This window comes from Esox lucius, chromosome 24, assembly GCF_011004845.1.
Source record: "Esox lucius isolate fEsoLuc1 chromosome 24, fEsoLuc1.pri, whole genome shotgun sequence".
NCBI lineage: Eukaryota > Metazoa > Chordata > Actinopteri > Esociformes > Esocidae > Esox > Esox lucius.
In genome coordinates this window covers 8,590,364-8,603,402 of record NC_047592.1, presented here as the reverse complement: position 1 = coordinate 8,603,402, position 13,039 = coordinate 8,590,364, and the positions used below count along the sequence as shown (strand labels likewise).

Here is a 13,039-nt window from a genome sequence, read left to right as displayed (position 1 = left end):
CAACTCCTCCGCAGGTTTAGGAGAGTCAAAGACGGAGGCACGTGTTCACTGGCGCCCATCTCGCCACCCTGTTCTGCTGCTTATCATACAAGTGTTCTCCAGTATTTACGTGTTGAATGACATCACCGTTGAGCCTTCAGTCACCCAGCCTACCAGAAGGAGTTCCTGGAGTAGGGCGAAACCAGCCCTGTGAGACATCCACCTATCCCAACGCATTGATTACAAGATGCTCCTTCTGACCTATAAAGCACTCCACCTCCTTGTCCGCCATTACCTCTCTGAACTTGTAATCCCCCACCAACCCATATGCTCACTTTGCTCTACTACAGCTGGTCATCTTGCCATCCCCAGATACAAGCTCCAGAGCTTTGTTCATAGGGCATTCTTTCAGGTTGCTCCGAGGCCTAAGCTCTGGTATTACCTGCCCCAAGTCACCTGGAAGTCTGACTCCCTCATCATCTTTCAGTCTCGCCTGAAGCACCAGCTCTTCACCAAGGCCTTCACTTAAGAACCTCCCCCACCCATCTAAATTTTAGACTTTCTTTTGTTTTATTTGTCTTTTGTTTAGTCCAAACCTTACTTTGTTGTTTGCTCCTTGGCCTTATTCATAAAGAGACAATGTGTACTGCCCCCTGCAAGATACATGGTGCTTTCAGTATTCAAAATGCCAGGGCTGATTCCTAGTTCCAGTCTGCCCCTGCCCCTTTCAAAAAGACTTCTGTCAGCTACAAGAAACAGAGCCCCAAAGGAAGGACTTCAGTAAACTAAGTGGCACACTGATCAATCAACTACATACCAAATTGGTTCTACAGATATTCAGTAACTGCCCAATAGATTTCGCAACAACTAAAGAGACTGTTGGTCAAAAGTGTTGCATATTCTGTGTGTTTGCTGAAGGGAACATATACCAGGACTGTGGATGGATAGAAACCTACTTTAAAAACCATATTGTATTTTGCATAAGTGACAGGGAAAGTACGGTAAGCAGCATGTCACCCAGCATTCAAATAACCCGGGCAGTCACACAGACACACACAGCGTCAGCATTTTCACGCCAAAACAGACGGATGAGGGTTGACCTCGGACGACCCGCAGGCCTACATTCAGCGCATCTCCCCCTCATCCCGTCGGGTTGCTCAGCCGGGCCACGTCAGAAGCATTAGGCAAAACCTCTGGTCAGACAGGCAGACTTACAAGTCGGAGTCCTAAGTCTGACGGACAACATCCTAACGGGGAGGCGGTCAAACGAGTGGGGCAGCGGACCAGAACGACGTCCAGAACCCACCAACCGCCCACTCAACCCGTCATAATCTCTGTTCAGTGGGCGGCTGAAGGAAAAGCTCTTGGCCGGGGCAGAAAAAAACATGCCTATACTCTCAGACACGTAGTAATGAGGTCGGCTGTTTAATACCCGAACACAGAGGCTGGGTCTGACCTATGATTCGTTTTGTTTCTCAGGCCACCCAGTCCAATCTGTAGGGAACTGTTAGCTATCATCAGTGGTAGGTTGCAGCTCTCCAACAAGCATATTAGTAATATTTCACCCAATTGTTATTTCTAGACTACAGCACTCGAGCATGATGACTGAGTGATATTAGTAGCCTACTACAGGGTCATGACAATACCTCATGTTGAAGCAATGTGCTGTTCAAACAGAGATGAATGACCATAAAGGGAGTTCTTCTGTGTGGAAGAGGGACAAGGTGACGGCTATAACTGCTTGTGTATATGGTTTCAGTGTCGTTTGAGCACAACATAGACTGCACAGATGTGGTAATGTTCGCTACGGTCGTCTCAACACGAAAAACTGTCCAATGCCTCAAATGTAACGTCATCCGTTGAACATAACAGAGTCGGATCTTCTCAGGCTGGCACTACATCGCCATGCCATATACCTGCTTGAGCGTGCAATAACGCGCCACTGCCTGCCGCTCATATTTTGACTGCATGGCCATGGGGCACTGTGTGAGGTTAGGATGTAGCCTACGCCGCACCCACACTGCAGGACTTTATTTCATTAACCCTCACTTGGGCTTCTTGAGAGTAAATCAAACAGGGTCGCCGCACACGAATCATAGCCCAACTTGGATTCTGTGAAGTGTCGTTCGAAAACAACATAGTCTGAGGCTTACTGCTCAGATTCAAGTCGTGCCACAGCTTGTCTATCGAAGCAACCCACCACACGCTCTTTTAAAGTAACACCACACGCCCTTTTAAAGTAATACAGTAATAGAGTAAAGTAACAATAACAGTGGGAGATGAGGCGGATAGGCGTCCAAACCACGGGAAACCCGTCTTGCGTAAAGGTTATCACATACATCGCGGACCATGCATTACATCAGATGGTGCACATAACCCTGCACTGTACTGTATCCTACAGAGGTCTTACCTTCAGAATTTGAAGAGTCCCATCACACGAAATATCTGCCCAGTTATAGGCTGAAACTGTCCACCGGTGCACGAGAATCCCTTATATAAACAAATTACCAGCGCTATGGAGTGTCGTTCAATCTGTTCGGGTATAGCCTCCGGGTACAACTCATAAACCCAATGCACGCGCTGAAGTTGTTTCTTAAATCACCCGAAAATTAAGTCACAAGTTTCTAAAAGGAGATCTACGGACCTTTTTCAAATGCAAATTTCAAGCCGCGCCACGGACTAGTGTTAGCGGTGACAAGTTAAAATAGATGCCTGTTATCACTTTACCCACATTTCTGTTGCTCGCTAAAGCCCTAACCCATGTGCCGTGTTCTTTGGTTCACACTGCAGTGGTTTCGCTATATCCACTGTCTCATAGTCCCGCCTATTGGCCATACTTGGTCCAAGCACTGCATCGACAATACAACAAAACTGTATACCGGTATGGAGATGACAGTCTTGGCCAAGGAGTCTATAGACGTGATAATGTTTCCCTTATTCCATCAGTATAAAGTGGATTTCGACGAATGACGCGTAGATACGCGTGTTAAGACATTGTTTACCCCATACATTTACAGGAAGCATTGAATATTATATAATGTTGTAATATGTATAGGCCTAGTATTATCCATGCTATTGTGTGTGTGTGTGTGTGTGTGTGTGTGTGTGTGTGTGTGTGTGTGTGTGTGTGTGTGTGTGTGTGTGTGTGTGTGTGTGTGTGTGTGTGTGTGTGTGTGTGTGTGTGTGTGTGTGTTTTAGGTCTTACTAAACTCATGGGGACCAAATGTCCCCATGAGTATAGTAAAACCAGAAAAAAAATTACTCATTGGATCCTTTTGCCGGTCCATGTGAGGCAAAAGTCAATTTCCGGCTCATGGTTTAGGTTTAGGGTCAAACTTGCAATTTATTTTATAGTTACAATTGGGGTTTCTTTAAGGTCCAGGCGTTGTTGTTTATGTTGATTTCTTGCTCAATTGGTTGTTCACCAGTATTCATTATTGTCAATAAAGCCATGTGACTCTAGTCACCTAAACAGAAATGTATTAGCTATTTTATTAATTTTCAACTTGCTCTGTCAATGTAAATACGTATCACCCACCAATAAGGATGTTTAACATGAACAGAGAGCGAGGCAGAGGGAGATAGCTACTCCAAAAACAATTTTACTGGAGACGCTCTCGTTCTGTCAATCGATATTGCGCTTCAAATGTAAACCAATGGAATTGCTGTATTTACATATGCCCATCCTCCAAAGTTCCAAAGTTCTGCCCAGCCAGGAAAAAAGGGAAACCGAGTGTCAGATAGGTATGTTTAATGTTATTTTTTAACATGTTAGTAATAATTACACCACACGATGATGATGCTGAGCAAAAATATACTATTGGCATTTCCGTAATGGGAAATTCAACTAAAACTCAACGATAGTCCAGATACTAAAACAGGGATATTCTAGTGGCTATCTGCTAATCGGTCCCGTTTGGACGATTGATTAGAAGTGTTTGATTGTCTTTTACTAATGGGGCGTTTGTATTTCTTGATGTCTGTGAGATGATTTACATTTAGCCCTACTTATTCGATTGAGACTAATTAAACCGATTTCGGTATACTAGCGACCAAATCTGGCGTATGTACAACTTTGACATTTTACGATGGATTTGCTGAGACTAGTTTGGGTAGACGAGGCCTCGGATATGGATACATAAGTTGTTATTTGTTTGTATACTTCGTACTGTACTACATCAGCCATGTATAACAAAACCTTCAACGAACTACATCGACTTACTCTGAAATACAACACTGGTAGCGTAGTAAAAAGGGGATATTAGGCTATTGCATACAATGTCCCATCTACATTTGGCTTCCGCATTTAACCCAACCTTTGGAGGTCTGCGGGGAGAAATAGTGCTTTAAGTGCTAGGGACAACCACAGACAGGAATTCCCATTATGGTATTAATGCAGTCCGCAATTCCGGGCTATTGTTGACGTGGGCGTTCATTGGTCAGTTTTCTTAATAATGCCGAAGTTTAAATAAAATGTAGCGGAACACATATTCACCGTCAATCGAGGACTGGGCACACAACGGGTACAACATAAATACATTTAAAAACACAGCAATATATTTTATTGCTAATTATGTGTTACTTCTTATGTGGTTTCTGCTGTTATTGAATTCCTCACAACAGTTATTATGCTGTAAAACATTTTAATTACACAGATGTATTTACCTTTATTGACGAAGTTTAAAAACAAAAATGTAATGCAGGATCGGAATGGCTTTTATTAAGGAATAATTACACAGACACACATAATTCTACTGACATCCAAGGGGTAAATTGAGGTGCTAACACATGCATTCTTATCTTTGGCTAGAAACCCTCATAAATGTCTTATTGTAAGCCCATTTCAAGTCTCCAAAAGTCTCGGTCAGCTCACGTCAGATGGTATCACACTCCTTAATGCTCACACTGTCTTTGTTAAAACTCTGTATACGGTACTTATGCCCGGCTGTGTGTCAAACACAGCCTCAGCGCGGTCTCCACATCCGATTTCCAGGGGGAAATGCAGTTAGGTCAAAGGTTTCGTGGCTCTGAAAGACAGACGTTTCTGTTTTGCTCCAGTAACCGTGCACCGATGTTCCCGGGTAACTCTGTACATCGGATACCCCGTAGGAGTTAAGAGAGGCTGCTGGACGGTTAGGGAGGCACCATGGACAGTCAGGAGGTGGCAGCCATGTTGGAGGATTGTCACAGGGCCGCTTCTGCAGCTGGGCTGGCAGTGGCCGAGTCCACAGAAGAAAAGCTCAACGTCCAGAAGTACAGAGGTAGGCCAGCAGAGGGAAGTAGTCTCCTAGCTATGAGGCCGGCTCACGCTTTGCTGATTAGTTGGATTGTGTTATAAATGCGTGTGTAGTTAGTGACGTTAGAGTAGAGAGGATTAACTATGTAAATATTCTGGAGTACTGTTAGAGTAGAGCGGATTAACTATGTAAATATTCTAGAGTAGTACTGAATAACTATGTAAATATTCAAGAGTAGTGCTGAATAACTATGTAAATATTCAAGAGTAATGCTGAATAACTATGTATATATTCAAAAGTAGTGCTGAATAACTGTAAATAATCTAGAGTAGTGCTGAATAACTATGTACATATTCTTGAGCAGTGCTGAAATTCTATGTAAATATTCTAGACTAGTGCTGAAAAACAATGTAAATATTCTTGAGCGGAGCCATATCAATACTGAATAATGAACCCATCTAACCATTCCGAATCCGAGTTGTTTTCTCACTTTTTGTTATTTTTCCACTTAACTGATTTTGGGACACCGCATTCTGTTCTCATACCTGCAGAGTCCCTGCCTGGGGAGCTGAACAGTCTATTGCAGGAAGCAGTGGAAATGCGCTGGCCCTTTGTACCAGAGAAATGGCAGTACAAGCAGTCAGTCGCCTCCCAGGACAAAGTCAACCTGAGTGACTTCATCAGTCGGCATCTACCGCAGCTACTGGTAATATGGCACGTATCTATCATTGCAGAATAAACAAACACGAGGGCATGTACTGTCACTGTGTAATTGGTGGATCATGAGCCCTGGTTAAAAGCCAGACACCGTGCATGAAATAGGTTGCCATGTGGGATGAGATACAAAGTATGAATTTCAGAGTTCTGAAATGGACTGTGATTCCCAGTGGTTTTTAAACTGTTTTTGAATTAAACGCGCTAGGCACTGCTGAAGGTGTCCATCTTGACTGGGGAGCCCCAGTGGGCGGTGGCTGTGGTCTTCCTGGTGGATCGGTTCCTTTACTGGACGGACGAGTCGAGCCGGCTGCTGAAGATCACCAAGCTCCTGCACAGGCGCTACCCGGGAACGCCCATCGCCCCCCAGCTGATCATACGACAGGCCAGGGTCTACCTCAACGACGGTGAGTGAGCTGCTACGCTCCTTGTTCGCTCTGCGTCTCCCCGGGGCCGTGCATCGCACCGCACCACTTCAGATCCCGTTGGGCTCCCTGCCCGAGATGAAGCTCCTTCTCCCCCGTTTGACCCTTTGTTTTCCGTCGTCCACGGCATGTTGTCCTTGACTACAGGAAAACTGCAGAAGGCGGAGTTCATACTGAGCAGTCTCATCAACCGCAGCGGAACAACAGGTAGCTAGTCGGCACACGCGGACCACACCCACTGGGGTTTCGTGCTAGATCTTCCCACCAGAGGGCGCCTCATCGACTTGTGCGCTGTCGTCCTCAGGTTGCTGGGTTTATCACTCGGCCAGTGACCGGACCCTCATACAGGCGGTCAGTGTGCAGGTGCGTGGACAGGTTCTACAGAAACTGGGTAAGGGAGGACGATGACCGCCCGCTGTTATGTCACATTATGTATTGAAGGCAGGATGCAAACTGAATGAGACGCACAGTGCATTATACTGTTCCATTCAAGTCATTCCAGTCATTATTTTGGGCCGTCCCTCCACGCACCAGCCTTCTGTTTTATGTGTGTCTCATCTGACCTGTGTTCTGTGCCAGGACTGTGGCTGGAGGCCGCTGAGCTGATCTGGGCCTCTCTGGTTGGCTATTATGCTCTGCCCCAGCCTGATAAAAAGGTAGAGCCCAAACCTCCAGTCCTGATGAATGCCTAAGAGTCACACGACATACCTCTCGCATGCTCAAATTTAATCTAATTATTGCTTCATAAAAGTTTGCTATGTGTTTCGCTGTGTGTTTTAATTCAATATGTGTTTTGGTTCTGTAGGGCATTGGAACATCCCTCGGTATTCTGGCCAACATTTTGGTGTCTATGAACGATCAAGACTTCCATGTGTTCCAGAACAATCCAGACTTCGACTTGGTAAGTCTTACCCGTTGAAATCACTTGTGTTCTAAAGACACGCGCTCTGTTCCAATGTGCCCAACCCCTGAATGACCTTAGCGTACCTCTTTATGTCTGAAGCGGTGTTTCCTTGGTGACAGCAGCCATCGTCTCCTCTCAGCAGCTGAGGCAGCTAAGATGTCACTGGTCTACAGCCAGTACGTCAGGCTTTATGTATTGACCAGCGCCGTAAGTACTCCCCTTCCCTTTTGTCATATTGTTTCTGGACAGTAGAAAACCAGTAATATGGATCTCTGCTAGGGGAGCACTATAGCCCTGCAGCTTTGACTGAATGTCCTCTCCTTCCAGGTCACACAGGGAACCTGTTTGATGTCCTACAGTTTCTCAGTGGAATGTCCCACCTTGGAAAAGCGCTCCTTCCTCCTCCAGGCTAAAGAGGCCTTTGAGATTGGCCTGCTCACCAAAACAGACAGCGACATGGTCACTAGCAAACAGGAGCTCCACAGCTTCCTCAAGGCGGCCTACTCCCTGGCTGTCATTCACAAGTGGCTGGGTACCCCCAAGGAGACAGTGGACCGGGCCAGATTGTTATGCAGGGAGTCTTTGGAGAAGTTCTATGCCTACTGCCAGGGAGACAGCACTAAGAGAGACGCACTGTGCACTGAAATTATGAGTCTGATAACCCGGGTAAAGAATCTACTACGGGTCGAACCATTCCTGAACTCGGACCAGGGGTCTTTCATCCCAGATAGCTACAGAGAAGTGGTGGAGGAGAGAGTGGTGCGGTTCACTCCAGATGGTTTCTCCCGGGTGATGGAGAGGTTCAGCCAGTATCACGCCTCAGTGTGTGAGGCCTCTGAGGCGGGCTGTAGGAGGAAGTGTGAGGGGCCTCTTTCAGGTCTGTGTATAACAGCCCTGGGGACCACAACAGAGCCTTACACGGAGTATGCCACAGAGAGCGCCAAGTCCTTAAAATCCACACATAAAGACGATTTACACCGAGACAAAGCATCGAATGCTGCTATTCTGCCTTCAAAGTCCCCTCTGGAGCTGGAGGTCCTTACAACACTGGGTAGCACTGAGGATGGACAAAGCTTTAGCTCGAGCAAAAACGAGGCCAAATCACTGATTAGCAGCCTCGGATCCTCATTTGAAAAAGTGTCCCTGAACAGCTCGGGGTTTTTTCTTGTCAGCAGTGGCAACAAAGATTGGCGTGGTCAGAATGAGGACGACGGGAAGTATCTGTGTGGTCCAGACTGTCCCACCGAGTTCAGCGAAGATGGGTTGGACAGTTGCTCGGAACGTAAAAGCATGACCGGGGAAAGAAATGGTCTCACTCAGGCTGGGTCACACTCTTCCCTGCGGGTCGCCCCCTCTTCCTCCGCCCACACAGGAAGTGGCGGCGAGCACTTCGAGATGCTGGACGAGCAGAGCCTGATCGAGACCTTGGAGACGGACGGACACGGCGCAGTGACACATTCGGGGTCGGGGACTTCTTCCTTCGGCTCCCTCGGCGAAAGCTTCAGCTCCCAGTCGTCATCGGAGAAACTGCCTCTGTACGACAGAGACGGTTTCAGGCAGAGACAGGCAGCGGTGCCGCAAATATGTTCTAATGGCCCGGCTCCAGTGAGTGAACACAGGGGATGTCTCTCCTCCGTCTCCCCCGATGCGGAGACAGAAGATGGCCCCGAATCTAACTTTATGGGGCCTGACCGCAAAGCAGCCCATCAAAACGGACCACCACAGCTGGGACCCAGGGGCCTCATCCCAGAGCCGTGTCTCTCCACAGAACTAGAAAGCTCATTTGAGATGATAGAGAAAGAGGTGGTCAACAATAATGAACCAGCTGAAGAAAAGGGGCAGATTTCTCATCAACGTAACCCATCGTGCTACACCTGTTTAAAGCACGGCATCGTGGGTAGTGTAGTGCCTGAGCGACAGTACGTATTAACAGACCAGGACTACACTGCCCTCCTGGCTGGAATGTGTCATGGCTGTCTGTTAAAGAGACTTCAGAGTGACAGGAAATTCAAGCTTGGGAAGCAGAAAAGCGCCTACAGTGAGTTCCTATTGCCTAGTAATGTTATAGAATGTGTGAGGTCTTGGTTGTTCGTTTCCTCTGATGGGCAAAGGCAACTTCAGACAGTTAAAAAAACAAAATAAGATTAGATTACAGATGTAAATGTTCACATACAGAGGAAGAGTACACATGTTACAGTGAAAGTTGACCTTGTACTCGACCATCCTTTTGTAACAGCAGTGACCTAGGCTCTGAAGACGGCTTACAGTACACACAGTGCTTAAGTGACACAGTGACATCGGTTGAACTGTGGTAAACCGGAATGACGGGATATTTGGTTGTATTCTGCACAGTAACACACCGTTTAAATGTGTGGTTGCATTCAGGTGCTCTCCTGCTGAAGTACTCCAGGGCCGCTGGGCTGTGGGTCGCCAGGGAGACGTATGTCTACATCGGGGAGCCAATAGGGAAAAAGGGCCAACAGAGAACGGCATTATGGGTACAGTTTCTACACCAGGAGGAGAGGCTGAGCAGGTTAGAGGGGATAAACTCTGTTTCTGTTGAATTAAAAAAAAATGTATCAAATCAATCTGGGGAATCAAAACATTTACCTATACAGAAAGGCCTGAACTCAGCTTCAGACCTGCAAACCTTCCTTTCCAATCTCCTGTAGGTATCAGACTATGATTCACTGAGCCAGCTGTGGCATATATAAAGCTGGCCCTCGTCTTGGACCCCTGAACCCGTTCCTCTGTGTGTTCAACTAACATTCTTTTTTGCCAGTTATGTAGGGAAGGAGTACTTAGAACCCAAGGGTATCCAGTTCCATCTGAATGACGTGGAGAGACAGATGACAGCCCAGTACTATGTGACCGAGTTCAACAAGAGACTCTACAAGGAGAAAGTCACCGCTCAGATCTTCTTCATTCCGTCGGAGGTGTTGCTGGTAAGCTTTACTGGTGACTCCTGGTGCTCTGATAGTTTGGTCCCAGACGGTGTGTGAGACACATTAGGTGTTGTCTGGACAGTACAAAGAGATACGGGTTCGAGCTGGTACCCCAAGGCCTTACCCCCTTAATTGTGTTAATCCACTAGCTTGACTGAGACCTCCATAGCACCCGCACACTCCAAACCCCACACAATATTTTTGGATCCTTTATGCATTTTGACTTTTGAAAAGGAAAATTTAGGAGCTATTTAAAGATTCCACAAAATAGAACGTTTCATTTCAAAGCAAGTGACTTTTACTAAAATGACTGAATCGACACATAACTTGACAGACAAAATAACTTCCAGCATCTTTCCGGCGTTTGTCTTTCCATTTAGACCAAATATTAAAATGTTCTATAAGTATATAGAGACATAATCTGAAAGTTTAAAGCAGGCTGGAGGTTTCCGAAGTAGTGGCTCCGGCATTTCAGAAACATCTCAAACATGTTTCAGATCATGGAGGGGGATGAGGTGGTGGACTGTGTTACAGTGGAGCCTTACATGTTGGGGGACTTTGTCAAACTCACCAACAACACTACGAAGGTGGACAAGCGTTTCAAGGCCTGGGAATATGGCGTAGCCTTCGGACACTTCACCTACCAGTTCTCTGGCTGCGAGGAGGTTGTCGTGGACCTGCAAGGTGTGTGTGTGTGTGTGTGTGTGATCTTCTCGTGTGTGTCCTGAGTAATTGTACAGTCGTTTAGTTTTATGTATTCCATTTCACAAATTATTCAAAAATGTTTTCCATCTGCCTTGTCTCCCAGGTTGGGTGACTGCCAATGGGAAGGGTCTGACGTACCTAACAGACCCCCAGATCCACTCTCTCAGGACCCCGAAGGGTTCCACTAATTTTGCTGAGAGGGGGATCTGGTATTTCCTGAAGGACCAGCATGGATCAAATTGCAATGATATATGTAACCTACTGTCACTGGACAAACTGCAGTAACATGCCGTGAAACCAGTCAATGTCCAATCAAGTGTGTGTGTGTGTGTTTCTGACATAACTATATAACAGAGACAAAAATGTCCGCAAACTGTAGTTAAAACAGAAAAAGGTCACCAAAAGGCATTACCAGTTAAGTTTACATTAAGGCTAGGTTACATGTTATTGTGGTTAGGTGGAGGTTACAGTAGGGGTTATGATTAAAAGTAGGATTTTAACTTTAGTGTCCCCATATAGATAGTAAATAAGTAAATATGTGTGGTTGTGTATATGTTTACTAGGACTCTATGACAACTCCCAAACAACATTGTTTTTGCCCCAAATTATGTGCATTGCAATCCCCTACTACAATGCAAAATGCACATTCTGATCTATTAGACCTGAGCTGATCTAGTGGTAAGACAGCATTGTCATGGAACACATTGAATAGCATGTGATCTAATTTGGGGAAATGAAAATTGGACCAACCCCAAAACCATTTACCAACCCAACCTCAGAAAACTGTTTAAATTGAAGCTTATAAGTAGGAAAATCTCATTGTCTACAGGTTTTTAAATTGTCACAGATTTTTTTATAAATCGTAATAAAAGGTGTACCATGCAGACGCGTGTGAATTTGTGAATTAGTTTTTTGCATGTCCCACTTTTCCTGAAGCACCCCGGGAGAGAAGGTTCACAACCAGGGGATTTTGGAATATTTTTTATCAAACAGACATACTATAAAAGGGCAGAATCATGTACATGAGACACACTCACTGGCTACTTTTTTAGGAACACTTGCTTGCTGGATTGGGGTTCAATTCCATAAAGGAGAACATTGTACACGAATGGACACATTTTAGTTAAGTTTGGTATTATAATCCTGTCTTGTTACATGAGACGGTCTGAGCAAAAGGCTTGATAGCCGAAGCAAAAAAAAAAATGGCGAAAGAGCACATCTTGTCCCTCGGCGGAAGTTAAATCATGTTGACAGCGATTAATTGGTGAGTGTTGTACTGCAGGGTTCCTGGATAGAAGTTTCATCCATTTTAAGAACATGTCCTAAATGGTACATTTGTGTAGAACCACTAGTAGGGTCATTCTACTGGATCAAAATAATTTTTTAACGACCACATTAGGTAATCTAGGGAAAGTGCATTAGGTAATCTAGGGAAAGTGCATTAGGTAATCTAGGGAAAGTGCACTATGTTGAAGAGAAGCCTAAGCTTTAAAAATATATTCTGGTTGGGTGTGAAGCCAGACATGACTTTACAGTGACCCTACATTCTGTTGAAAGCAATCAAACGGGACATATGTGTAAGTTCTGTCTCCAGCTCGCCTTAGACCACAGCACCAATCTCCTGAACGCAGCTCAGCCCCGAGATCACAATCACCAGAATTCTAATCACCTGTTCCTCATTAGTAACCACTGTTTAGTTCCGTTTTTTGCACGTTTTTCTTTGTGAGGCATTGTTTGTGCCGTCATGACTTTACTAAGCCTTTCTTGAAGTACGATGCAACATTAGTGTACCGACCTGTTTGCTTTAGACTCTAATTCCTAGCTTGATTCCTTACCTATCATGGCTGTTGCTTCTAGCCTGACCCTCCTGCACTTTTGCCTGACCTTTGTTTATTCCCTGTGTATGACCTTCTGCCTGCTGTTTGACCCTGGTACCAGCCTCCTCCTATGGTACATTATTGAATAAACACCTGCTGCACCCTGCGCTTGAAACCAGCACTTCCTCTCCCATTGTATTCATTACAATATGAAAAGCCAAAATGCAGCTGGGTTTTCTTTCACCTGTCTCTAAACTAAACACTGGATTGTAGCTCAACTGGTTTGACCAAACTGACATTCCTTCATTATTTT

The 13,039-nt window shown here is 45.5% G+C and overlaps 2 protein-coding genes across 5 annotated transcripts in view; one reads left to right on the top strand and one right to left on the bottom strand.

Annotated features, from left to right (window-relative positions):
• LOC105020724 (RAS guanyl-releasing protein 2) overlaps positions 1-2,776 on the bottom strand; it is a 50,023-nt gene extending 47,247 nt beyond the window's left edge. The window contains exon 1 of one of the 2 annotated variants that reach the window (XM_010887958.5): positions 2,390-2,776. The gene's annotated coding sequence lies outside the window, so the exon portion shown is untranslated. The remainder of the gene's footprint in view (positions 1-2,389) is intronic. The other variant, XM_020043541.3, reaches the window with a different exon arrangement.
• An 882-nt stretch (positions 2,777-3,658) lies between these two features.
• alpk1 (alpha-kinase 1) lies at positions 3,659-12,963 on the top strand. 3 transcript variants are annotated; one of them, XM_034290838.1, is made up of 14 exons: positions 3,659-3,723; positions 5,038-5,240; positions 5,768-5,922; positions 6,139-6,337; positions 6,503-6,562; positions 6,660-6,746; positions 6,935-7,011; positions 7,161-7,256; positions 7,359-7,466; positions 7,587-9,297; positions 9,645-9,792; positions 10,042-10,204; positions 10,702-10,888; positions 11,013-12,963. In XM_034290838.1, exons 2-14 carry the CDS (start codon positions 5,126-5,128, stop codon positions 11,192-11,194), a joined length of 3,288 nt encoding a protein of 1,095 aa, XP_034146729.1. In that variant the 5' UTR covers positions 3,659-3,723; positions 5,038-5,125; the 3' UTR covers positions 11,195-12,963. The 3 variants fall into 3 exon arrangements, with proteins under 3 accessions (XP_034146729.1, XP_034146730.1, XP_034146731.1); XM_034290839.1 differs by having other exon boundaries at positions 3,673-3,723; positions 5,089-5,240; XM_034290840.1 differs by lacking the exons at positions 3,659-3,723; positions 5,038-5,240 and having other exon boundaries at positions 5,850-5,930; positions 11,013-12,962.
• Positions 12,964-13,039: the final 76 nt, after the last annotated feature.